The 21,810-nt window shown below is 50.9% G+C and overlaps 10 protein-coding genes across 10 annotated transcripts; 7 read left to right on the forward strand and 3 right to left on the reverse strand.

Annotated features, from left to right (window-relative positions):
* Positions 1-16: 16 nt before the first annotated feature.
* Positions 17-1,712, reverse strand: J3458_002634 (uncharacterized protein; the record flags this gene model as incomplete). Its single annotated transcript, XM_066117271.1, is given in 2 exon segments — positions 17-1,141; positions 1,161-1,712. 2 exon segments carry the CDS (start codon positions 1,710-1,712, stop codon positions 17-19), a joined length of 1,677 nt encoding a protein of 558 aa, XP_065977054.1.
* Positions 1,713-4,428: 2,716 nt separating this feature from the next.
* On the forward strand, positions 4,429-5,714 carry J3458_002635 (uncharacterized protein; the record flags this gene model as incomplete). The annotated part of the gene is made up of 3 exons (XM_066117272.1): positions 4,429-4,887; positions 4,949-5,123; positions 5,182-5,714. 3 exons carry the CDS (start codon positions 4,429-4,431, stop codon positions 5,712-5,714), a joined length of 1,167 nt encoding a protein of 388 aa, XP_065977055.1.
* Positions 5,715-6,997: 1,283 nt separating this feature from the next.
* J3458_002636 (uncharacterized protein) lies at positions 6,998-8,204 on the forward strand. Its single transcript, XM_066117273.1, has one exon. It carries the CDS (start codon positions 7,026-7,028, stop codon positions 7,392-7,394), a length of 369 nt encoding a protein of 122 aa, XP_065977056.1. The 5' UTR covers positions 6,998-7,025; the 3' UTR covers positions 7,395-8,204.
* A 1,118-nt stretch (positions 8,205-9,322) lies between these two features.
* Positions 9,323-9,628, forward strand: J3458_002637 (uncharacterized protein; the record flags this gene model as incomplete). Its single annotated transcript, XM_066117274.1, has 1 exon — positions 9,323-9,628. The coding sequence occupies one exon, from the start codon at positions 9,323-9,325 to the stop codon at positions 9,626-9,628; it is 306 nt and encodes a 101-aa protein (XP_065977057.1).
* Positions 9,629-10,181: 553 nt separating this feature from the next.
* J3458_002638 (uncharacterized protein) lies at positions 10,182-10,801 on the forward strand (the record flags this gene model as incomplete). Its single annotated transcript, XM_066117275.1, has 2 exons — positions 10,182-10,618; positions 10,672-10,801. 2 exons carry the CDS (start codon positions 10,182-10,184, stop codon positions 10,799-10,801), a joined length of 567 nt encoding a protein of 188 aa, XP_065977058.1.
* A 47-nt stretch (positions 10,802-10,848) lies between these two features.
* Positions 10,849-11,253, forward strand: J3458_002639 (uncharacterized protein; the record flags this gene model as incomplete). The annotated part of the gene is made up of 1 exon (XM_066117276.1): positions 10,849-11,253. The coding sequence occupies one exon, from the start codon at positions 10,849-10,851 to the stop codon at positions 11,251-11,253; it is 405 nt and encodes a 134-aa protein (XP_065977059.1).
* Positions 11,254-11,553: 300 nt separating this feature from the next.
* Positions 11,554-12,400, reverse strand: J3458_002640 (uncharacterized protein; the record flags this gene model as incomplete). Its single annotated transcript, XM_066117277.1, has 2 exons — positions 11,554-12,162; positions 12,308-12,400. 2 exons carry the CDS (start codon positions 12,398-12,400, stop codon positions 11,554-11,556), a joined length of 702 nt encoding a protein of 233 aa, XP_065977060.1.
* A 692-nt stretch (positions 12,401-13,092) lies between these two features.
* On the reverse strand, positions 13,093-13,605 carry J3458_002641 (uncharacterized protein; the record flags this gene model as incomplete). Its single annotated transcript, XM_007815064.2, has 1 exon — positions 13,093-13,605. The coding sequence occupies one exon, from the start codon at positions 13,603-13,605 to the stop codon at positions 13,093-13,095; it is 513 nt and encodes a 170-aa protein (XP_007813255.2).
* A 4,726-nt stretch (positions 13,606-18,331) lies between these two features.
* Positions 18,332-19,101, forward strand: J3458_002642 (uncharacterized protein; the record flags this gene model as incomplete). The annotated part of the gene is made up of 2 exons (XM_066117278.1): positions 18,332-18,496; positions 18,559-19,101. 2 exons carry the CDS (start codon positions 18,332-18,334, stop codon positions 19,099-19,101), a joined length of 708 nt encoding a protein of 235 aa, XP_065977061.1.
* A 51-nt stretch (positions 19,102-19,152) lies between these two features.
* Positions 19,153-20,133, forward strand: J3458_002643 (uncharacterized protein; the record flags this gene model as incomplete). The annotated part of the gene is made up of 1 exon (XM_066117279.1): positions 19,153-20,133. One exon carries the CDS (start codon positions 19,153-19,155, stop codon positions 20,131-20,133), a length of 981 nt encoding a protein of 326 aa, XP_065977062.1.
* Between the last annotated feature and the right edge of the window lie 1,677 nt (positions 20,134-21,810).

A 21,810-nucleotide genomic window follows, 5' to 3' on the forward strand; every position in this document is an offset into this window, starting at 1 on the left:
ATAATGTGCACCCTCGTCATCTCTTCTCCGCAGGCATTTGACTCGGTGCGTTCTCGTTGGTAACGCCACTGTATGCTGGCCGGGGCTGCATTCCGTCAAATGGTCCTGACAAGTTCTCGGCTATTGCCTCGTCATAGCTTGGCGGTGCGTCGTCGTATGGCGGCACTGTTTGCCCAGGCAGTAGCTGAGGAGGGTACAATGGATCTTGAGGTGGCCGCTGTGGCATTTGTGGTCTCGGCGCTTGGGGCTGGTTTGGATTCGGCATCTGGTTCTGCGTGTGCGGCGGACCAACCGGTGAGCTGGGTGCCGAACTGCCCGGTCTTGGTGGCAGTCGCGGGGGGATATTGAGCGTCGCCCGGCCAGGTCGAGTGTTTCTAGCGGCCCTGACAAGCTCGGGCGGTGGTGTTATGCCCGAGAAGACTTCTGCCGCTGCAAAGTGCAAAGGGAGGAATATTGTTTGAGGGGCGTTGTTGATGAAGTTGGACTTGGCCTTGCCCCAGCATAGTCCCAGCTTTATTTCCACTTCATATCTTCGGGATAAGTTGCAGGTGACAAACGACGGCGCAACGGTATTGGGGAGTGGCCTGTCTTTCCACAAAGTATCGGGCACGACGACTTCGGACCCGACTTCTGCGTCTGGCCCAGAGGTCAAGGGTACGTGGAGATCGGTGCTGGAGACGACAACCCAGCGGTTGATCTTTTTGTTGTAGATGTTGTATGTCCGTACTTCGGTAATGCCAATGAGGTCCATCTGGAACGAGATTAGGTTGACTTGTTCTGGACAATTGGCCAGCTTTTTGGCGATTAGCCGCAGAGGAATGGGTTGGTTGCATGTAAGAATCGAGGGGTGCGGAAGTCGAGCCGACATCTCGATGGATGGCGCCGGCGCCGTGTTTGGTGAGTCGACACCGGAACCATTGTTGTTCGAGATGTCGTTGCTGCTCTTGTCTCCCTTCTTTGCGAAGAAGGAATTCTTCTTTTTTGCTTTGCGGACCGGGCGATCGTGGCCGAAAGGTAAACGGACGACGGGCAAACGCTTCCTGGCCAGTTGGTGCTGGCCTGGGAGGCTCGATAGGGAGAAACTTGTATCCGATTTGGTATCTCCAGTTCTCCTTGAGAAATCCGGGCCGTTGGACCGTGACTTTTATATAGTAGCGCACTTCGGCTTCCATGGGATACCCCGTCAAGGATGGCGGGAGGGTCCGCGTAACATGCTGAAGGTGCAACTGTTTTGTGCCATCCATAACTCGAACTCCACCCATGCCAAATAGCCCGCCCCCGGATCCAAAGCCGCCCACGCCTGCGAGGCCGCCAATCTTGGACATGGCCATGGGGTCGCTGCAGGCGTTGTTGATGGGTAGCTTGAACTTGAAGGGGAACTCGTGTTCTCCCGGCTGCAGCGGGAAGGCGCCATATGGGTTCGAAGAACTTGAGTGGTATTCGTCGGGGAAAACCTGCTGGACCTTGTATAAAATCTTGTGGTTCTCACTCACGATGCTGCCGGGAGGACCAGGCAGCGGACCTGTCGGTCTGGGGCCAGTCTCTTCATAAGGATTCGGGACTTGTAGAGCAGTGACGGACTCTCCTTCTAGCTTTACAACTATACTGCCGACTTGCTCGGAGCGATTGAGCCCGAGGATGATGCGTCCCGTCACATGGTCGAGGTTTGTGAAGAACTCGGGCTGGTTGTCGAGAGCTATGCGGATGGACATTATAGATGACGGCGCACAAACACCATCAGGTGGCGGCGCAAAAGGCTTCTTGTAGCAGTGATGAGGCGAGAGGAGGATGAATAGAATGGAATAAATTTTGCCCGATGCTATCCCGTCATGTAGACATGCTCTCGTTTGCCTCGCGCCTGAAGCTCGTTGTCGGCCGTGTGACGTGACTGGCGACTGCGGGATAAAAAGCGGATGGTTCGGCTGCGCAGAGCAGCCAAGCTTTACGGAGTAGCCAGGTCCCCAAATAGAGGCGGCAGCGGGCTGTGGGTGTTTCTGGCGGAAATACAGAGGCGCGGAGCAGAAGAGTTCCAAAGCTGTTGCGCAGAGCTTCGGACGACGAGAGGCGGCGTGGTCGTCGTCGATGTTGACGTCGTTGGGCTAAGCCTCAGCCAAGCCTCATCGAAGTGTCGAGTGGCCGGGTTGTGTGGCCTGGTTGTAGCCTGTGGTGGGCTCTGGGGCCGCGCGTTGAGCTCATTGGTGGCCAATGGCTGTTGCCGGTTCTGTTGCCGTTTGCAGTCGAGCAACGCCATGTTTGCTGGCTCGAGAGTGGCATGCGAGCTTGTGTTTCGCGGACATTTACAAAAATATTGTCGGGATGGACGGACAAAGAAGCCAAGGCTGTAGGTTTAGCCCAGTTTCATCAGAACGGTCTTGCCAACTGGACCAGGGTAAAAGAGAGTCTGGTGCTCGGCACTCGGCACTCGGCACTTGGTACATGCCCAGCTAGCTTGGTTACTCCGTACTTAGGTACTCGGTAGTTTTTAGATGGCTCAGAGGATAGGCGGCCTGGGCCGTTTTCTTTTCTTTTCTTTTTTTATTGTTCACTGCCTGAGTGTGCTTGGTGGCACGAATCTCAGAGCGACCGACTCCGTACATGTGTAGTTTGATTGTTAATTTAAAGAATCAAGCTGCACCAAGCACACCTAGACGCTTACTAAACAGCAACACAAGGAGGTACCAGGCACCTGGTGTGGCAGTGCAAGGCCTTCATGCTGCAGACCAAAGCCGACTTGCTCTTTCCTTCAAAAACAAAGCATCATTTCTGGCGTGATGCTGAGACAAGGCGCAGGAGCCGTTGTTCCGTGGGCAACTGTCATAAATCTTACGCCTCCGCACATGCAGCACAAGCCGTGCGACTCGTCAGGCCCCGAGATAAAGTCTGGAACAAACCATGACTTTTTCATTGCCAATCTGTCTGTCCTAGATGCTGTGGGCCGCGCATTGTGATCTGCACATGCGAGTGACATTGTCGTGGGATCACCAGACACGAGCACATCGGCCTGTTGTCGGAGCGCTTTGACGGCTTCCGAACGCACGCTGTACTCTGTCGGCGGTGTGCTTATTAGCACTCATCACCACCTCGTTGGTCCCGACATGCTCGGTGACACAGTCGAAACTCTTCAATGTTGGTTTCTGGCAGACGCCAAAGACTCTATAGTACGCACATCTTGTCCTTTATTGGACCGTTAGCCCTCGAGAGATGGCAGGAAATGGCACCAGCTAACAGACCTTCGGTCTCGGATACAGCACCAAGTGAGCTATTCTTGCAGGCTTGTTGGCCCGATTCTACAATCCCCTGACCATCATCTTCATTGCTCGTGCTTCAACGCCATTACAGGACGGCATCCACCACAAACCAGGAACCACCCAATCACCATGGCTCCTACAGCGTATACTTGACACCTGACAGGAGAGCACAAGACCAACACCTGCCTTTCAAATGAGAAGCCATTCCTCGTGCTACCCTCCGTGACGCCACCAAACGCAGGTTGTCCTCTCTCGTCTTCTTGCGAAGGGGCCACGGGCCCAATCTGCGCAGTGTCTTTAGTGAGGGACATTGGGGGCAAATCCGCAAATCCCGGCCCGTTGTGTTCAGTTGTCGATGTCTGGCAGCGGCAGCCAACCAACCAATCACAAGTCTACTATCGTCTCATCCCTGCTTTCAATATGATGCTGTACAACGACAGCCTTGTGAGTCTGACACGGGAGGCAGATTCAGAGCCCTGCCTGCCGTCCATTCTCGTCGGCCTGAGCTTCGGAGAATGGGGGACCTCTCAACCCCCTCTTTGCTGGCTCGTCTTTTGTCTTGCTCATCAAGTCTCGTTGACTTACCATTTCACGCTGATCCAGACCCGGTGAGTGGTTCTTGAGACTCTTAATGCTTGGGGGCGACGGCAGAACCAAACTCCCGGGACCAATCTCCTTTTCTTCTGTTTGCTGCCACGGTTTGGCTGGGCCATTTATTATGTTAGCAGACAGAGAACCCACTACTTGTGACTGCGCTGTCGGAAGGCCTTGTTGCAGAAGTAGACTGGGCTCATCTAGCCTCGTTGCTTATCGTAGCAGATTATTGGATGATGCATATTGTGACGGGCTGCGCAATAGCGAATGCGGTAACTTGTGAATCACACCATCTTTTTATCCAGCACTTGTTGGTGCCGCCAGTATGTATAACCAACAGCACCGACATCCGCGGGCCATCCACTCCCCTTCACCCCCCCCCCCCCCCCCCCCCCCCCCCCCCCAACGACTTGCATGGCCCGGCTGTTGGGCTGCATCTGTGTCGGTTATCGTTCGTCGTAGGCAGACGCGGGGATGGATATAAACAAGGCCTCTTCCCGGAGGGGTTATTGGACCTGGCGGCTGTTGCCACTTGCCCAAGCTTTCATCTGTGATTCGAATATGAAAGATCTGGTCTACATTTATCATGGAGGCCAGCTGTGGCTCATCTTGCCCAGTTCCTGAAGGCTTTTACAACTATAGCCCCAACGTTGGCGGCAACGCCGTGCTACTTGCTATTCACGCTCTCTTCTTGCCTGCGGTCCTATACTTTGGTGTGAGACTGCGTACTCGATTCTTCTCGTTAACCTTGGCAACAGGGCATCTTCTGAGCTTGCTTGGCTTTGTTGGCAGAGTCTTGCTGCATCAAACACCCGATAACCCTGGGCACTTCCTGCTGTCACTCTTGGGCACAGTATTAGGTCCATCATTTTTCACAGCTTCGATATTTGTGGTAATCCCGCATATCCGGCGTGTTTATGGAGAACACCTTGGTCAAAACAAGCCGACACTTGCCGCTTACACCTTGTTTGGCTTGACTACTGTGGCTATTGCGGTCGAGGTGGTTGGGATTGTGTTTGTTACTTACGGATATAACGGCCTATCAGTGAGCTGCATGATACAAGTGACGTGAAGAATAAGGCATCGGGGCTGACCTTTTCGTTCAGAGAGCAAAATGTGCTGCAATCGTGGTTTCCGGCCTGAGTGTCCAGGCTGTAGCACTGCTGGGGAGTGCAACTGCGTACTTTTGCCTCGTCTTACAACTAAGCTCCGGTGACCGCGTCTCGGATGGTACGCACTCAAAAGTCTACACGTCATCACAGTTTGGAAGATTTCTCAGAGGTAAAGACGAATGAGCAATACATGGCTCAAAGGCCACTATCTAACCGATTTCTCCTAGGCATTGAGATATCCACCACAGCCCTCCTCGCGTATTCAATCTATAGAATAGTTGAGCTGGCTGGCGGCGTGGATGCTGGCTTGTCTCAGAACGAAATTGCCTTTATGATAATGGACGGTGCATTGCCGCTAGTGTCTGCCATTCTTCTCACAGCTTTCCACCCCGGTGCTGCCTTTGGAGCAGCCTGGAAGCAAACATCGCCTCGCCAGCCGAATCGACCGAGTCCCTTGCCTCTTGACGAGGATGAGCATCGGAAGAGCTATAACACACACTATGCCTACGACCCAAATATCCGTCAACACTTGTCCCCGAGGTCATACACGTCACAAAAAATGGCGGGGAGCCCTTACGGGCAAGAAACACCGTCCGGGCCCTCTGGACTGCCCTCGAACCCGAGACCAACCCCGAAGCCTCCAAGCCCAAAGGTTCCATCTCCGAGGTCGAATGTTTCTACAAATAAGCGCTTCAGCGACAGATCAGAGAGGCGAGTCAATCTGCAGAAGGACATGGTGGACAGTGACGCTCTGTGGTAGTGGAGTATCGAGATGAGGCGTGGGTGTCTACCATGTTTCAAGATTCGCTGGATTGCAGAAGTTGAGGGTTTCAATGCCGGGGCGACGTATCATTGGCGTTGTAGATTGAAAGCTGGAGTCGTGAGGTGGCATCAAAGTTGGTGGCTCTCAGCACAGGGCAAATGTCCACGCAGACACGTTTTCTTTTCGCGGAGAGGGTGCATTCGAAGATTATTCTCGCTTTAATTAATACCTCATTAGATATACCTCGGAACCGTCCCATAGCTTGCCCGATGCGCTGTTGTCGGTCTTTGCTTTCAGCAGCAGCAGCGTCAATCTTGTGAATCATGACCGTGGAGCATGCGCTCTGCCGAAGCGGTCCAGAGGCGAGGTCCTAGCTTGACATTCAAGAGGATCCGAACTTGGCGATGCGTCTGCCCGACTTTTTCCGCTTTCACGAGCCTTGACCGCTCTTACCGGCCGCCAAGGAAATTATTGTGCACATTCTAGATGATTCAAGTTTTGAGGTATCGCTACGTGATACTGAATAGAGGTGTAATAAATGTGACATCTTCATTTATATGGCTTGGGGAACCGACTATTTGGACCGAGGGCCTGTCTAGAAGTCTGTTTACAGTTGGCAACCCGGCTAGATTGCAGAATGAGTCAGCGTCTAGATGATGCAATTCTGGGTATAACAGGCATTCATCTAGCTCCTTTTTTTTACTCGGTGCTGCCGGATTTGAGTCGTGGATGGAGGACCGCAGGAGCATCATAAAGACCTGGAGAACATGCACCTGCATCAAATACGTGTATGTATTCTATGGCTACCACTTGAGCCGTGCCACTGGTTCCTCAGTTTTGAGAATAAGATGGCGATTTGGAAATGGATTGTCTAGAGAACATGAGGGTGTTTCTTCCATGGGCCTGTTACGATGTATCTCGCGGCACTCAAGGGCCATGATGGAGCGACGATACAAAAGCCATATTTCCCATTTCCTAGATTGTAGGAAGCAGAACGCCCGAGATGCTACCGGAGTGAAAAGAAGTTATCGTCTCGAGAAAAAGTGCCCCCTTAGCTTAGTTGAGTCTTGCGTGTGCTGTCGCGCCCCAGTGCTCTGCTGTCGGGCCATCTTGACAGCGATTGACCTTGTACACGCTCTGGTGGGTGACCGGAGTAGATGTCATCTCTTTCAGAGTGCAAAAAGCACAGGAGTGTGTCGATGCTCGTGGAGGCCGATGCCGAGCCGGAAGTTGTCGCAAAACCACTGGCTCCCGTCATCCATTGTATATTTGGCCAGACTCACCAATGGAGGTTGACCGTGATGACTGATGCTGGGGTCAAGACTTGATTGGGGCAGTCACAGCGAGATGGACCATGACGGACTCGTCGGCGGCTCGTTCTTAAATAATGCGCCGCGTGGCAAAACAGCACTTGAGGCGGCCGGATATCGCAACCCGGTGTTACACCCGCGCATGAGAAACATTCATTTCATCAAGACAGCAATGCTTCAGAGGCGGCTAGCTAGAGTAACTTCTGGTATATTAAAGAAAAAATGCACCAACCCCACAAACAGGCTTCCCCTTCTACAACCAGATACAGAAAGTAGGCAAACACGAAAGACCGAGTCAAGCGGCATGCGCTGTGCGCTTCTAGAATTTATGCACTTGCGACCAGTTAGTCCGCGTCGAATACTATGATAGCATGGCTGTACATGCGACAAAGTCATGGGCTGCGTCAAATAAATTGCAATTGATATTGCAGCTTTATGCTGATCCAGTCCGCTCACAGCCTTGGAATTTTGTGACCGTCTTACTCCTCACTCAGCTCCCGACATGAAAACAGAAAAAAAACCCCATTGGTCCGTCATCAGTCAAGTTTTTGTCAAAGCGAATTCAAAGCGAATGCTCTGGAGAAAAAGGCAAGGCATCCTTCTGCATTAGGTAAAAGTGCCGACACGCCACGCACACTCAATTTGGTGCAAATTCCATTCAGCAACCAAAGCCGCCTCCCTGAAGGATGTATAAAGGTACCCGGAGAGAAGGTCTCTATAGTTTAACACTGCCGAGATGAAGGGTATATCTTGCAGCATGCCTTGGTGCACCACGCGTAGCAGTTTTTAATAGCACAGGTCGGTGTGTTGCAAAAAGTCATGCAGCTTGGCCAGTCGTTGTGTCTTTTGTCGAGTTCTTGGATGGGGCTGGCGAGCGTGAGCCCGGTAAAAGCCATGACCACAAGTGTCAACTTCATGTTTGCTGGAAAAGAATAGCGACGGTGGCAAAAAGGTGTTGAGTAGGTTAGACTTGATGGATCGAGTTGGATTATGAGTGTAGAGCAGAGGCAGCAGGCTGGCATTTATGCTTTTTCAGAGATGGTGATGCGCGTCCCCCTCATCCGAAGCTGCGTGATGAGGCCACTGCAAAAACGCAACGCATACAAGGCCTTTATGGAGTATCTCGAATGTAACTACACCCTTTCTTACGTGCAGCTATATATTGGATAAGTAGGCCCGTTTTAGCTATATAAGGAAGTTGCTAACTTGCTACCAATTGGTTTGGGCTTAGTGCCGCACGAATAACGATTTTCTGCCGCACAAATAGCACAACCCCAATTGGCGGCCTCGTGCCTCTGCGAACACGCCACTCCCGCCTCCGCAAAGACGAACCGACACGGAAAGCTGAAGAAGCGAGCCCGGCCGAGTCGTACATGGCCGGCCATTACTCCGCAGGGTGCCCCGAAGCCTTCCCGCCTATTAGGTAAGAATGATACCCTCTTGTGGTCGGGTGGCCTCTTCACGTTACAAAAACTCATGCAGCAATAGCCCACGTCTGGTCTGTTCGTAAATACTGTGTCCTCGCCTGCCACTTATACGATCGACTCTCTACCCCTCGCTCGCAGTCATGTCAACATGGGACGGGACCATGGATGATGGATCCTCCTGGTGGACCGTTCTTCTACGACCTCGCTTGCTCGCGTTCTGGGAATCCTACCGTACTATTCATGCAAGGAATCAATACTTGTGTTCATCGCCGCGTGCACGTCCGTCGACTGGCACAATTGCCGGGTGCAAAGGACTTGCAATATCCACGTGCGCCATTGTAGAGACCACCACACAATCATCTACCTTGATGTGGAAGAAACTCCATCGGGCCGTGGCTTTGGGCCAGCTAATTAATGGTTATGGGCAACTATAATCACACAGCACACTGCGGAATTATGCTGATACAGTATGCCAGAGACCTGCAAGTCTTGACACCAAGGTTCGCCCAGAGTTTCCTACCTGCGGGCGATTGACGCAATGGTAAAACTTGAGGGGAATCACTCTGAGGACCAGCGACCAATGCATCCGGAGCCTGTGGTGCGTCTTTCATTTAAAGACATTGGCGAAACAGTATGAAGCCTATACAGCACCCGCGACGCTGCAGAGCGCATGACTCGGACCAAGACAATGCCGTTGTTATGCAGCGAAAGCCATGAAGCCTGGCGTCTCCGTTTTCTCTATAAGTGATTGGGTCGTCACCCGCTTGTGCGTCGTCCGAGAGGCACGTTCACGTGTGCAGCCCGATCAATACTCGCGTTGGCACTCTTTCAACTGCCCGCCATATCCTTTGACGTCCCAACTTGAGAAATGAAGTCAATGGTGGTTCTGGCCAGCGTCGCGGCTCTGGTCGGCGCCTTGACGCCCGCCATGAACCCCCTGCTTTCGCCGAGTTGCAAGGATAGAAAAGGAGCAGAGGCTATTGGGCAAGGTGAAGGGAGCATGGCATGTCCTGGTCCCCCGCCCGGTGGTGCGGTACTTTTGGGGAGGCTCGACGACATTGACGATGTATCTGTTCCCGGCGGCGAGCACACTTCAAGTGCTCGTTGCAGTCTTTGTCGGGATGATTTTCGCGCAAAGAGCATATACCCCTTCTGGAGAGTATGTGTAGACTAAACCCGTTGTATTTAGCACAGTAGAACTGCATACCTAATACTAGTGCAATCACAAAGCTACTTGAGGCGGCGCAGCTGGTCCGGATCGAATGCAATGCGGATTTATCCGGCCGCTAGCCAAACCTAGGGCCGGCCCGCGCCGGGCACGTTTAGTTTCAGTGCGCTGATTGGATATCTTGGCGTCAGCAGGGCCCGGCGTCGACGCTGCCATATCGAGCAAAAACGAGATGGAGTTCCGGGACAACTTCATCCCCAATCTGCTTGACTGTCGTGCGCTCGCTGTGGGCCTCAATAGGGCATCGTTGATAGTGTCCTTCACGTCAACTTAGCAACCACTAGTGACCAGCAGGTTATCTCAAAGGCGTGGATAGAATCTGATGAATCATTACGGTCCCGAGTCTAGAGATCCTGGTGGGACAGGAGTGCTGACGCTTGGCTATGCAAGTGTGCGTTTGACCGGGAATGGGATCAAATGCAATGCTGAAGAAATTTCCTTCGTTTGGTGGCGACAATGTACTGCTCCTTGACTGATCAAGCTTCATTGTAACGTCGCCATGGATATATCTCCATATGCGGTCAAGGCGGAGAGTATCGACGCACTGTCTGCATTTCGGATTGCCTCCTTTTTCAGCCGACTGGTGTCTATTACGCGGGATGATTGTGACCAAGCTGCTACAAAACTCACTGGCAGCTCAGTCTCGCCAGCACTTGTACAAGGCCGGGCCAGCTACACCGTGGCAACCGACGTCGGCCACTCGCCTCCTGGGGTAATTCAACTCCGTAGCTCAGCTTTGAGTATCGAAACCGTCAATCTAGCGCGGAAAACTTATGGAGATTTCGTCCCTGGATGCGAGTTACGTGACATGTTAGGCCATGTCTACGTGTACGCCATGGATCTTGTCCAAGGCGTTGCTTTTTGTCGAGCCCGACATCAGCTCCTCGCCCCCGTCATGAAACACTGTTTGCTTCAGACTACACAGGATTTTGCAAGGTCTGGGTGTGCTCATCATATTATACTGGATTCCTTGCTCATACGCTAGCTAGGTTCTTTGCATCAGCATGGATTAACAGACCAAGGCTGAAGCAGACTCCGAATATTGCCAGCTCGCTATTCACTCATTATTTTCACATCATCGAAAAACTTTCCGAAGCCCTTCCTTTCAACCAAAACTAGAAGAGATCCGTGAAGGTCATCCACTGCTCTTTCGACCAGACTACCGCATGGTGCTCAACCACGACCACCTCCTCGAGATGAATATTCATGTGGATGAAAACACCGGCCGCATCACGGGTATTGGTGACTGGGAAGATGCTGTTATTAGTCCTTTCGGCACGTCCTTGGGTGGTCTCGAAACAATTCTAGGCATACAAACATCAACAAGCTACTACTTCCATCCTGACCACGGATTACTCCGGACGTCGTTTTGGGAAACTTTTTACGAGACAGTTGGTTGCGTTTCAGACGAGGACAGACGAGCGATTGAAGTTGGGAGACTCTTGGGTCTGTTACGAACTCACGGCTTTGATCGGCGTCCTGAAAAAGAGAACGCGCAGCCTCTTGTACTTGGCAGCCCGGATCTGGTCTGTCTCGAGGCAATGTTGTCTATCCGTTCACATTGCGAATAGGCTAGCGTACAAGCAAACTCGGTTTGAATGGAGGATTTGCTACGATATGGGTTCATTCTGTTGTTATATGTCTCGATACTATATGGTCACTCATCATATATTATATTGTTGCTTTCTACACAGGGAATGGGCATTGTCTGAAGTGCGGTGCTAATATAAGTATCCCAAGAGCTACACAGAGACACGTTGAATTGATGGCGAAGTCGCCACCGCGGGTAGGTGGACACCTAACTCTCCCGCTGACCGCGGTCTGTGACACCGCGCCTGGTAGCATATTGTGTGGCATTGAGCGTGAGCGCACTAGGCGTAAGCACATCCTGGCGAAACCAACTCATCAACGAGTTCTCTTGCAGTCCCTATCGGCTTGTTGATGAAGACTTTGTGGAACTCATCAACCTTGTTGGCCCAGGCCTGACCTGCGGGAGGGTTGCTGTCGTCGGGCTGGAGTAGACCAGGCCAACCTGTAGGGAGGAACTCGCGCGCATTCACGGCGGTTTTCGGTAGTATCACAGTGCCCAACCTATCCACTCCTATGTCGGCGGTACACTCATCGGCTTGCCCATCCGGGCCAGAATGAACGATGTCCAGTGCTAAAATATTGGCTAGGTTATGTCCGATGAGGTAGCTCGTGAATTCCTGAAGGAAGACACCATCGACATCTCCGGAGCGAATCGGTGAAGGCCCCTGGGCAAACTCGTACGGAACGAAGCGATTCTCTGCAGAGAAGAATTTGAAAACGACCCCATGTATGTTGCCAAGATTGATGGAGTCTATCAAGACAGTCTTGTTCCACTTGCCGTTCAAGATGCCGAGGCTTGACTCGAGTCTGATGGCGTCGCCGGTTATGGGTTCATGCCGGTGGACCAGATGAAAGCTAAACTTGCCAAGCTGGCGGTGTTTAGTGATGATCTGACTAGTTTGCGAATATGGTTTTGGTCAGTACCCATATGGGGCTGAATTCGGCAAGGCCATTATATCTCAGGGGTAGATATCATGTTGGCACGATTATTCAGCTGTTAAGGAATCCGAGAGTTTCAAGCGAGGGGACCGCCACGTAAATGATGGTACATTCCTTCAGGTCATCCTTTGTCAAGGTAGGCTCAAGACCGGGAATGGCCAATGCAGTTGTGATATCGATGGTGGCCATTTTGGGTGGTTCTTTGCTTCCGATGGAAGGGGGAAGTCTACTGTCATATGACTTGATCTTATGCACGAATGGTCACCAACGCTGCTGCTGCCTAGCACACTCGCACATACTTTCAGAATTGACACGCCTTACTTCACCGAGGCCTGATATGCTCTCTTGGTAACCAATTTGATCCCGAGTGTGTGTGTGGTCACAGGCTACGGTTTTCCCCAGATTAAGTCCCCCGGCGCTAACCTCGCGTGCTGTCAGTCCCGTTTGTCGGAAATGGAAATGGACATGGAAAATTGGGAGTCTGGGACCTGGTCACTCAGTCCTACGGTGTTCACGCAAGAGCAAATAATGATGAACCGAGGACATGTCCTGACAAGAACCAAACGTAATCACACTGCTAAAATTAACATTTGCTACGCTGCCGCAGCTGTTTCTACCCAGTACTGCGATCCGCTGGACAAGTAGCTGACGCGGCGTTCTCTTGCTTTTACCGCGATGAGAGAGTCTCGCCGTAGAAGAAGTGTGTGTCGGGCTGGTTGGGAATCATTGGCAAGCGAGTTTCCCACTGGCACCGTACTGATATTGACAGAGGCGCCGGTGGTTGGCGTCAAAAACGGCGGTCAGACGGCTCAGGCTGTTATATTGCCATGTGCCGCCTTGCTCGTCTCGAGTCAAGCAGCCGTTTGCGTCGTACTCGAGGTCTATTTGGCAGGGTCGCTGGTGTCAGTATTTCTCATGTTGACGAGCTGTGTGGGATCCTGCTCGCTGGACGAATAGACTGCCGTGTTGGTACTGCCGTCTTGAAATAACGTTGAGCACTGGGTGATGTTGTCGTGTTTGCCAAACCTGAACTGCTGCCATCGCAGTGAGCGGCCCTGGTAATCCGTCGGCGGTTGACTGCCGGTACAGTCGTAGCTGACGAGATGGTTGTGAATATCGTACTGGAAAGATTCTTCCCGTAGAATACCCTGGTCGTTTTCCTTCTTGCGCGAGCTTACTAGATCGATTTCCTTGTACGACTGGGTCAGATGTTGGAGCAGCGTTGTGCTGTCCTTGTAGATGGATGGTATCGTCTCCCGGCCAAAGTCATCGCATGTCAGCTTCGTCGTTGTTGTCGTCTTGTTTGCCTCGTCTTGAACACGGCTTTCAGCCAGGGACAATGGCACTTTGCACTGGGAAAGGGGCGCACGTCTGCCGCGTACATTGTAGTCCATCACACTTGTCGTCCCGTGAACATCTGTGTATTTTTGCAGCTTCCCGGCCTTGGAGTAAGTACAACTTGTTGAAAGTTGGTTTATGCCTTTGATGTTTATGACTTCCTTGGACAGCAGACCAGAAGGAAAGTGCTGTTAGATGTGAGTCGAGTAGGAACCATTAAACTCGGACAAAGCCCCAAGTCGGTGATCGTAGTGGAAAGAATCTGCAGTGTCGGCAGTCGTTACTCTAATAGGGGCATGGCCCAAAGCCGACTCAACTGTGGGATCAAGCTGGTCGCCCTTGGCGCTGTTGATGTGAGTTAGCTCGGGAGCGACATGCTCGTATGTCTGATGAGTAAGTTGGGAGCCAATTGGACGTTATACGATCTAAGCTGTTGAATGACTGCTGTCCGACGCTTTTGCCATTGAGCTGCATTAATTTGGGAAGGACCGCGGCGGTGTGATCGGCGTAGTGCGTATTAACAATGCGTCCGCTCGGCCAGGTGGTCATGATGCGGTTAAAGGGGTCATAGTCGTGTCCTGTTTTTCAGCCAAGATGGTCCGTTTTATTAACACAGCGTCTGAACCCGTCGTACGCGTAGCTAATCTTGCTGCAGAGCGTGCTGTAAGAGTCGCCTTTGAAGAGTGATATCGCCTTGGGGGTGCTAAAAAAGGTTCATTTCGGTTTTTGTTGTGCCCTCCCCTCTGATGCCTTCGGTTGTTGTCAACGAAATAGGGTCCTGGGTCCTTGAAGTAGCTAGAGAGTCGCTTTCGGTTACCTTGCTGACATTCCCCTGGTAATCGTACTCGATGGATGTGGTGCTTCGTTGTTCAGTGGCTAGCCTTTATTTTCTGTGCTTAACCAATCCATCTCAGTCGCCTCGATCTCTTGGCCCTGCGCATTGTATTTGTTCTGCTTCTGGATCAGGCGCATAGTCTGAGTGGAATCATTCTGTTTGTCAATGTATGGAGTCTTTTCAAGCCATCACTGGTGTACCTGGTCTTTACGCCCGTGGTGTCTGGTCGTAGGTTGCTTCATGTAGTCATAGTCGGTGGTGGTAGCCAGGACCGCAACTGTTCCCGAGTTCTATCGTTGCTTGACAACAACAAAATACGCAGCCTTGCCGCCCGTTACAAGCGTGGTAAATACCCAGCAAGAACACAATGGTAGGCGGAATTAAGCAAGCACCTCTAACATGAGCCACGACACGTCATAAATGCAGCGTAGAACATGGCACTTACCACCAAGTCTAAGGGCATTTGATTCAATCAAGTCGGGTGCTTACGTGTGATGAATGAAACCGTTTCCAAAACGAAAGGTAATGGAGACAAAGAGCCTCGATGATAGTCTAGTGCGCTTAGCTGGCTGCGAGTTGTGGGAGGGAATAGAAGTGGAGGCAGTCAAGGGTCATCTCGAGACGAACAGCAACTTTGAGGAGATGATTTGCAGCGGCCTAGACGCACCAAGAGTCCTGTGAATGTGTGGCATTTGGAAACATGTGTAGCTCTCGATGTGTGGTGGCTCAACGCGGCCGCTTGTTCCTGGCCGAATTGTCTGGGCATTGCACGACATTATCTGACCCCTTTTCACCGCTTGGTGGATAGTACTCGCGAACTGTGGTGATGCCATTCGATTCTGTTTCCTCGATTGGATTGCTCTATTGGTCAAATTGATGATGGCTTGTTTCAGTACGAGACGCTTTGCTGCATGTGTCCTCGTCCTTTGTGTTGACTCTCTTGGGCATCGACCGTGGCAGACACGTTTGCATGGAAAGTGATAGTCTGTGTGAGTTTTTTTTTGGCATTCTTCTGTCTTTCAGAAATATAAACATGATCAAACTTCTTGTACGTATTCTCTGTTTGAGATCCTCCTTGAACCGTGACAGTTGGGTCATACGTGTCACCATGGGGCTCCGGAACAAGCTGTCTTCGTCATTCTAGTTATGGCTACCGTTGCAACCAAGAAAGTTGCTCGAAAGAGTACGTGTAGTTGGTCGCCATGTCACCCTGTCCGTTGCCAGGACGCTCAGTGTGGGAGGTGACATGACATTGTTCGATAAGACACTACGGCGAGTAGCTGCTGGCCATTTTCCTTGTACTGCATCTCTTCCACAAGTCTGTCTAATGTGACCAAATGCATTGTAGGAAATCTCCCACCACGCTGTATCTTCTAGATTTAGTTGTCAAGGGGTCATCGGATACGTCATATAGGTCTCTCATGGACGTAATCTAACGCCACGTAATCTAGCTAGACTAGCTAGTTGAAAACCTTCAACAAGGGCTTTTCCCTGCCTCTTCAATTGAAAGGTGGCCTTTTCTGATGCCCTCTGAATTCAATGATTAAAGAGGCCTAAATTTCCTCGATAGAGAGCTTCAATCCAAGGGCCAAGTCCACGTTCAATACGAATCCTTGGAACACTACACTGCGATGGATTAACGCACAAGAAATGCGGCTATTGGGAGTACCAGCAACATCACGCATCGCGCTAGGCTATAGAATAGGAACTAAAGATTAAAGAGATGGAAATGACGAGTACATTTACATGTTTTGCTAGTAGCCCTAATAGCAATAGGCCTCGACGTGCTAGTTAGCCTCTGCATTGGCCACCCGAACCCGGGCCGACGCAGGTTATTTGAGACACGGGTCTTTGCAGCCTGAAATTTACACAGAGCTACTCCGTAGACGAAGCCGGGTAAAAGTACCCAGGAAGATCCTTTCGGCTTAGTTTACTCTGTGGAGTAGCACCGTCTTGCTAGCCTCGCACATCCGACCTCATGATGAACATCACAAAGCAGCGCCAGTGGCTTAAATTCAACAACTTCGAGTTCAGAGGCATTGTTCAGCTTTGCCTAGACTCCTGGCAAGGACTTCACGTAGGAATCGGACCTAGTCGTTCATGTCTATCAATGCCCAAAAGAGGCGGCAATGACCAGGAAAAACCACAGAGGCCTTGGAAAGCTGACTCTTAGACCAAACCAGGTGAAACCACTCTACATGGCATTCATGACGGGCACTCAGTCTCCACAATCCTTTGGACGGCATATCTATTCATCACAACTTGTTTAGCTAGCTCTTTTTGTTCACGTTTGTTTCATCCGATCTGGGATTCGGTGTGCATCGTTCTGCCGGGAGGGTTCATCACATGCACAAAACTTCACAATAGCCTTGAAAACTAGCAACGTAGCCCTCTGCTTAAAGACTGTAGTCCGAGCCAAGAAAAACATTCTGTAGTGAGCATGAGATGTATAAGACGGTCCACTTCCCTCTAGGTGCAACATGTTTTTTTTGGCTTCAAACGAGTCCCACAGAATTATGAAGAACTCTTCTTCCGCAATTGGCATCATCCTGGCTCTCAATTATCCCAGTCCAACCCGTCACCCCAAAGAGCACTCGAGATGAAGGCCACAATCGCAATAGCAATGTCCCTTATCGGGTTGTTAGGGGCAGCCTCAGCTAAAAGGCCGGTCAATCGACCGACGTGTGAATATGAGGACACAGACATGGGGCTTAAGAGCAGATATTGTAGTCCTTTCCGGCCTTGCCCCGGACGCGACGAATGTAAATGCCGCGGCCTTTTCCCCAACTTCTATTGCAGATATATAGTGAGTAGTAGCACTTGACTGCCTGGCTAGCAAGAGACGACTGTTTCTAATGCATGTCCGTGATTAGGAGTAGAGCAAAGCAACGCGAATCTTTGTCAGCGTTGTGAGAGCCCGGGGTGTCATTTATAATTGTCTGCTGGAAACAGGCCGGGCTCATCTCATCGTTGGGTTATTTCTGTTCTTGCAGCATCCTCATTTCAATGAGACTGCTTTTAATACATAAATAGGCTATGTCGCGTGCGCGCATAACTTGGGTCGGGCTGCTATGTGTTCTACTTTAAAGGGCAAGACAGAATAGAAAGGAGATTAAACTCCTTTGTCCGAGCTCGCGCGCTTCGACATGGAACTTGCTCCATGTCCATTGATGCCTGCCCGCCAAGCCTATAATTGGCAACATTACGCAAGTCCCCGGGCAATCTTATCCACATGTGTGGTGTCCCTCGGCATGACCCCTTCCCGGTTGGGGGGAGGGTGGCCGTATTATGGATTAGTTAGCCTGCACTTTAATATGACAACCACTTTACTTTGGACATTTTTCTTGCCGCCTCCAGATGGAGTCCTTTATGCATATTGGTGTCTTGACGCTATACGGTCATCTTGACGTGGTGAGATTTGGCTTGAAAGCAATAAAACCATGCAGTCGTTGGGGTTGTGTGTCTATGACGAATAGCCAAGATGGTCGACTCAGGCCAAAATTCACACCAAGGCGGGAGGCATAGACATCGACATTCCAAAGACGGTCCTCGAGAACAAAGGAGGCACTTTGGAGACGAGGCTGGAAGAACTCTGAAAAGAACACACTGGAGGTGGTCCAGGTACAAAGGGACTTGTGGAAAGCTTCAAGCCGTTCAACGACGTCACAGCTGTGGCAACTACCGAGGCAGTGGAAGGCTTCAAGCCGTCCATGAACCCCATAGCTGTGATAAATGACGGCAACGCAGAACCAGAAGAAGAAAGAATCGCAAGGCCGTATGATGAAGTTAAAACGATTGAGGCCAACCCTGGGATGACTAAGAAGTTCCTTCATGTTCAATGGAGAGATAATAGTAAGGGTAATCACGAGGGAAATCTTGAAGCACTCCACGAGGACATTAAAGCGGTAAATCCTGTACTTAATAAACCTCTTAGTGACTTAAGGAAGATGAAGAGACAGAGCTCACTTTGCGATTGGGAAAACCCATTCGAGGCTGACAAGGAACCTAACGGCGACGAGGGGTCAAGCACACCTAAAGGTGAGCAAGAGCCCAAGAAACCCAAAGGTGAAGCAACTCCCGAGGAGACGGAAAGGCAAAAGAGGTCCAAAAGAGTGTCGAACGGAAATATGAGGAATTCGCAAACAAACACGGGCTCAGTGAAGTGCCAAACAAGGTGAACAAGGACCTCACCACATTCAGAAAGGAATTTTTAAAGTACGAGGCGCTAGAGGTCACCTCACCAAGGCTTCGTCCTGGCTCTGGCGGTGTAGCCTTAAAGGTGGCCGGCGTCGCAGGAAGTGCCTTGTGGGTGGGCGAAGTTGTCCACGCCTTTACAACCGACATGGGTTTGATGGACCGGGCAACAATCATGACAAGCATCATCCCATTTGTGGACTGTGTTATGAACGCGCTGGACGGAATAGTCAAAAACAGAAACGAAATTTTCAGCGGAATCGATTCGACCTTGTGCTTGATCGGCGACGCCTTGGCCATGGGCGGCTTTATCCCCGGTGTCGTGATAGTCGAGGTGGCCGTGTTTGAATCTACACCTGACGTGCCGACGCATGACAAACTCCTAAAGATACGCGACGACATCTGGCACGACAAGTTTATTAGAAAGAGAGGATTCAAATACATCTATGCGGCCGTTCAACCACACGGGGCAGAAAACGCCCTTGTTCGTCAGCTGGCCCTGGCTTTCGGGACCGAGTCTTGAGCCATCGCATCCGCAGGCGCGGAGCAGATTGGCGCGCTCAATGCCAGCAGCATGATTCTGGACCCTGGCACTGACTTGGACCAGGGGCAACTCGAAACTGGAGCCCAACAGGCTATTGCAAACGTCACTGAGCAGACGTCTGCCGAGATTGTACGCAGGCAGCGCAAGTACCTCTTGAGTCTTCCAGTTGAGCTCAAGGACAACGCGACCACTTTTCTACCAGCTGCTGGCGAGGCGTACAAGTCGCAATTTTCCGAAAGGATAAAGGACGAAAAAAACCATCCAAATATATCCGAACAAGGGCATCAACGAGACGCTGGCCCAATTGCCCTGGGCCGCGTCCCCGAGAGCCCCAACTCTCTCCCCGGGCCTGACGAATATTCCAAGGCTAGGGCGCATTTGAACAAGGCTGCAGAAGAAGTCAACCAAACGAGCCTGCGTATGCCCGGTAGCTTGGACATTGCTTTTGTTCTTGGACAGTCCAAAGCACTACATCTCAGTGAGGAGACCCTCTCTGTCATGGGCTACCTCAAGGAGCACATGCCGGGCAAGCCAGAAGAAGAGCGGCAAAAGCTTGCTATCCAATACGCATTCAGTATCATCAAGTTTGGTCTCGGCGAGATCAAGGAATCTGCACTCCCGGATGATTTCCCCATTCAAGACGATAGCATTCGACGAGGGCTTCATACTCTACTCGTTATACAATTGGGCAGAGTGCTCGAAACGGGAAAGAGGCTACTCATCTCAGCAAGCGGCAAATATCCTACCCCAAACGAAGTGGAGTGCGCCAGTTTACCACTGGGTATTCCTGTCGAAATTGACAAGGACGCGGCGTCTGCTCTTGCGGCTTGTATGATGGGCATGATTGATTCGACCACCTGGTGGAAGTACGAGGAAAAGAGGCATATTTCTGACGAGGAAAGAAGTGAATTCGAGTCTGCTTTGAAAGGTTCTCGAGAGATAGTCGAGGCCTATCAGTCCTCGAGGGCTGATTGCCACGACTTTCTACACCCAAGTCTCCTGTCTGATTAGCATGGAAGATATAGATGATACTTGTGTATATAATTTTTTTCGTCCAACTATGGGACTGCTACGTAGTGCTAGTTGCGCAGAAGTCATATCATAAAGTCTTGGAATTAAAGTTTGTGGCATGACATGATGCTAGCATCTGAGAAAGTGGTCAAGTCTCTTCCCTTGCCTAAGGTTGTGTAATTGCTCGCACAAACGCAGAAAAACACATGTCAATATACATTAAAACACATAAGCACATATAAAGGTGTATAGACCTATATATAAACACACACACACTTCGTTACGGCTGGTGCAGCACCTCCAGTAAGCAGAGTATTCGCACGCCCAAGGCCGAGTGCAATTTGGATAAAGCCACTATTCGCAGAATAGAGTCAAACATGCCAAAGAAAGCTCTACCCAATTTACCCAGTTCCTCAAGTCCGGCCGCTCTTTCACAAGTATCCAACCGAGGAACCGGATTGCTTTAGCCCTTCTTTCCAACTTTAACATCAAAGAGCTGATGGCACCAGAGTCCCTGTTACATGGTCCGCCTTACACTAGGTAACTTTTGCAAATCTTGGTGTCGCTATCTCAGAGCTCGATGTTTGCCTCGATCCCAGAAGATGAGTCGGGGCGATGACATGAGCTTGTATTGACAGAACTATTTGGAGCCACTTTGGTTAGCTATTTTGCTTCTGTTGAGGGTGATGTAAATTCCGACAGAGGAGGATGCAAACAGTTATAAAAGGCAACTACCCTCCGCAATGAGGATAAACTAGCTCACAGTGTTCATTTTTTGGCTAGCTCCACGGTGGATTTCTCACTAATCGGCTAGTGTGTCTGACGCATTGCCATGCGTGTACTCATGGTGTCTTGCGTGGTTAGTTACGGTTCCCTGGCCTGGGTACGGCCAAAACATAGTGTTACTAGATGCCCTCCACCTAGCCCTTTTTTTTATTTTGTTTAAGCAACTTGATAAAAAGCAACTAAATGAATTTGTAGGCTTGGAAAAGTGATGGGTCTAGTTATGCTTTTCTCACTGGGGTTTCCAGGAGAGTTGTATGGCCGAAAGAACCCCATAGGTCATGTGTTTATATGATGTGCTGGCTATTGCGTGCTCAGGGAATGCCCGACATCTTTGCGTCTCGTTGAGCTCGCAATACCCCGCCCTCATCAGGGACAGATTATGGCAGGTATCCAGCCTTGGCTGAACCCAAACGACTTGCACTGGTGTCGTGAGCCACGTTTTTGCCAGCCTCCGGCTTCCTAATGGCGACCAAGGCGATTCAGAAAGGACACAGCAAAAGTCACTGAAGAAGTGTCTTGCAGAAAGCTCCAAAGAGTCTGTTCACCAAGTATTGGCTGAGGCTCCGCAGGCACTACTGGCAGATGTCTCTGTCTGCCATCTCCCGACATTGACCAAGACCTGCCTCTGACCACCCTAAGTGTCGACTCCCTGGCGGCTGGTAGATTAGTCGACTGGCTCGCACGAGTACCTCCTCGGGGACTCGGCACGTTTGAGGTCACGCAAAGCAATTCACCATGTGACTTGGCAGGAAGAATCCTGGAAAGATTGGCTGAAAAGTAGTCAGTGGTGAACAGCACCGGTGGTGATTAGGGACGTCCGTCATTTTGATCTCGATTGGTTTTGGGATATTCGAGGCTGGTGTGCTACGTTTGCAAAAAAAAAGGGTGACT

This window comes from Metarhizium acridum (genome assembly GCF_019434415.1).
Source record: "Metarhizium acridum strain ARSEF 324 chromosome Unknown scaffold_13, whole genome shotgun sequence".
Lineage (NCBI taxonomy): Eukaryota > Fungi > Ascomycota > Sordariomycetes > Hypocreales > Clavicipitaceae > Metarhizium > Metarhizium acridum.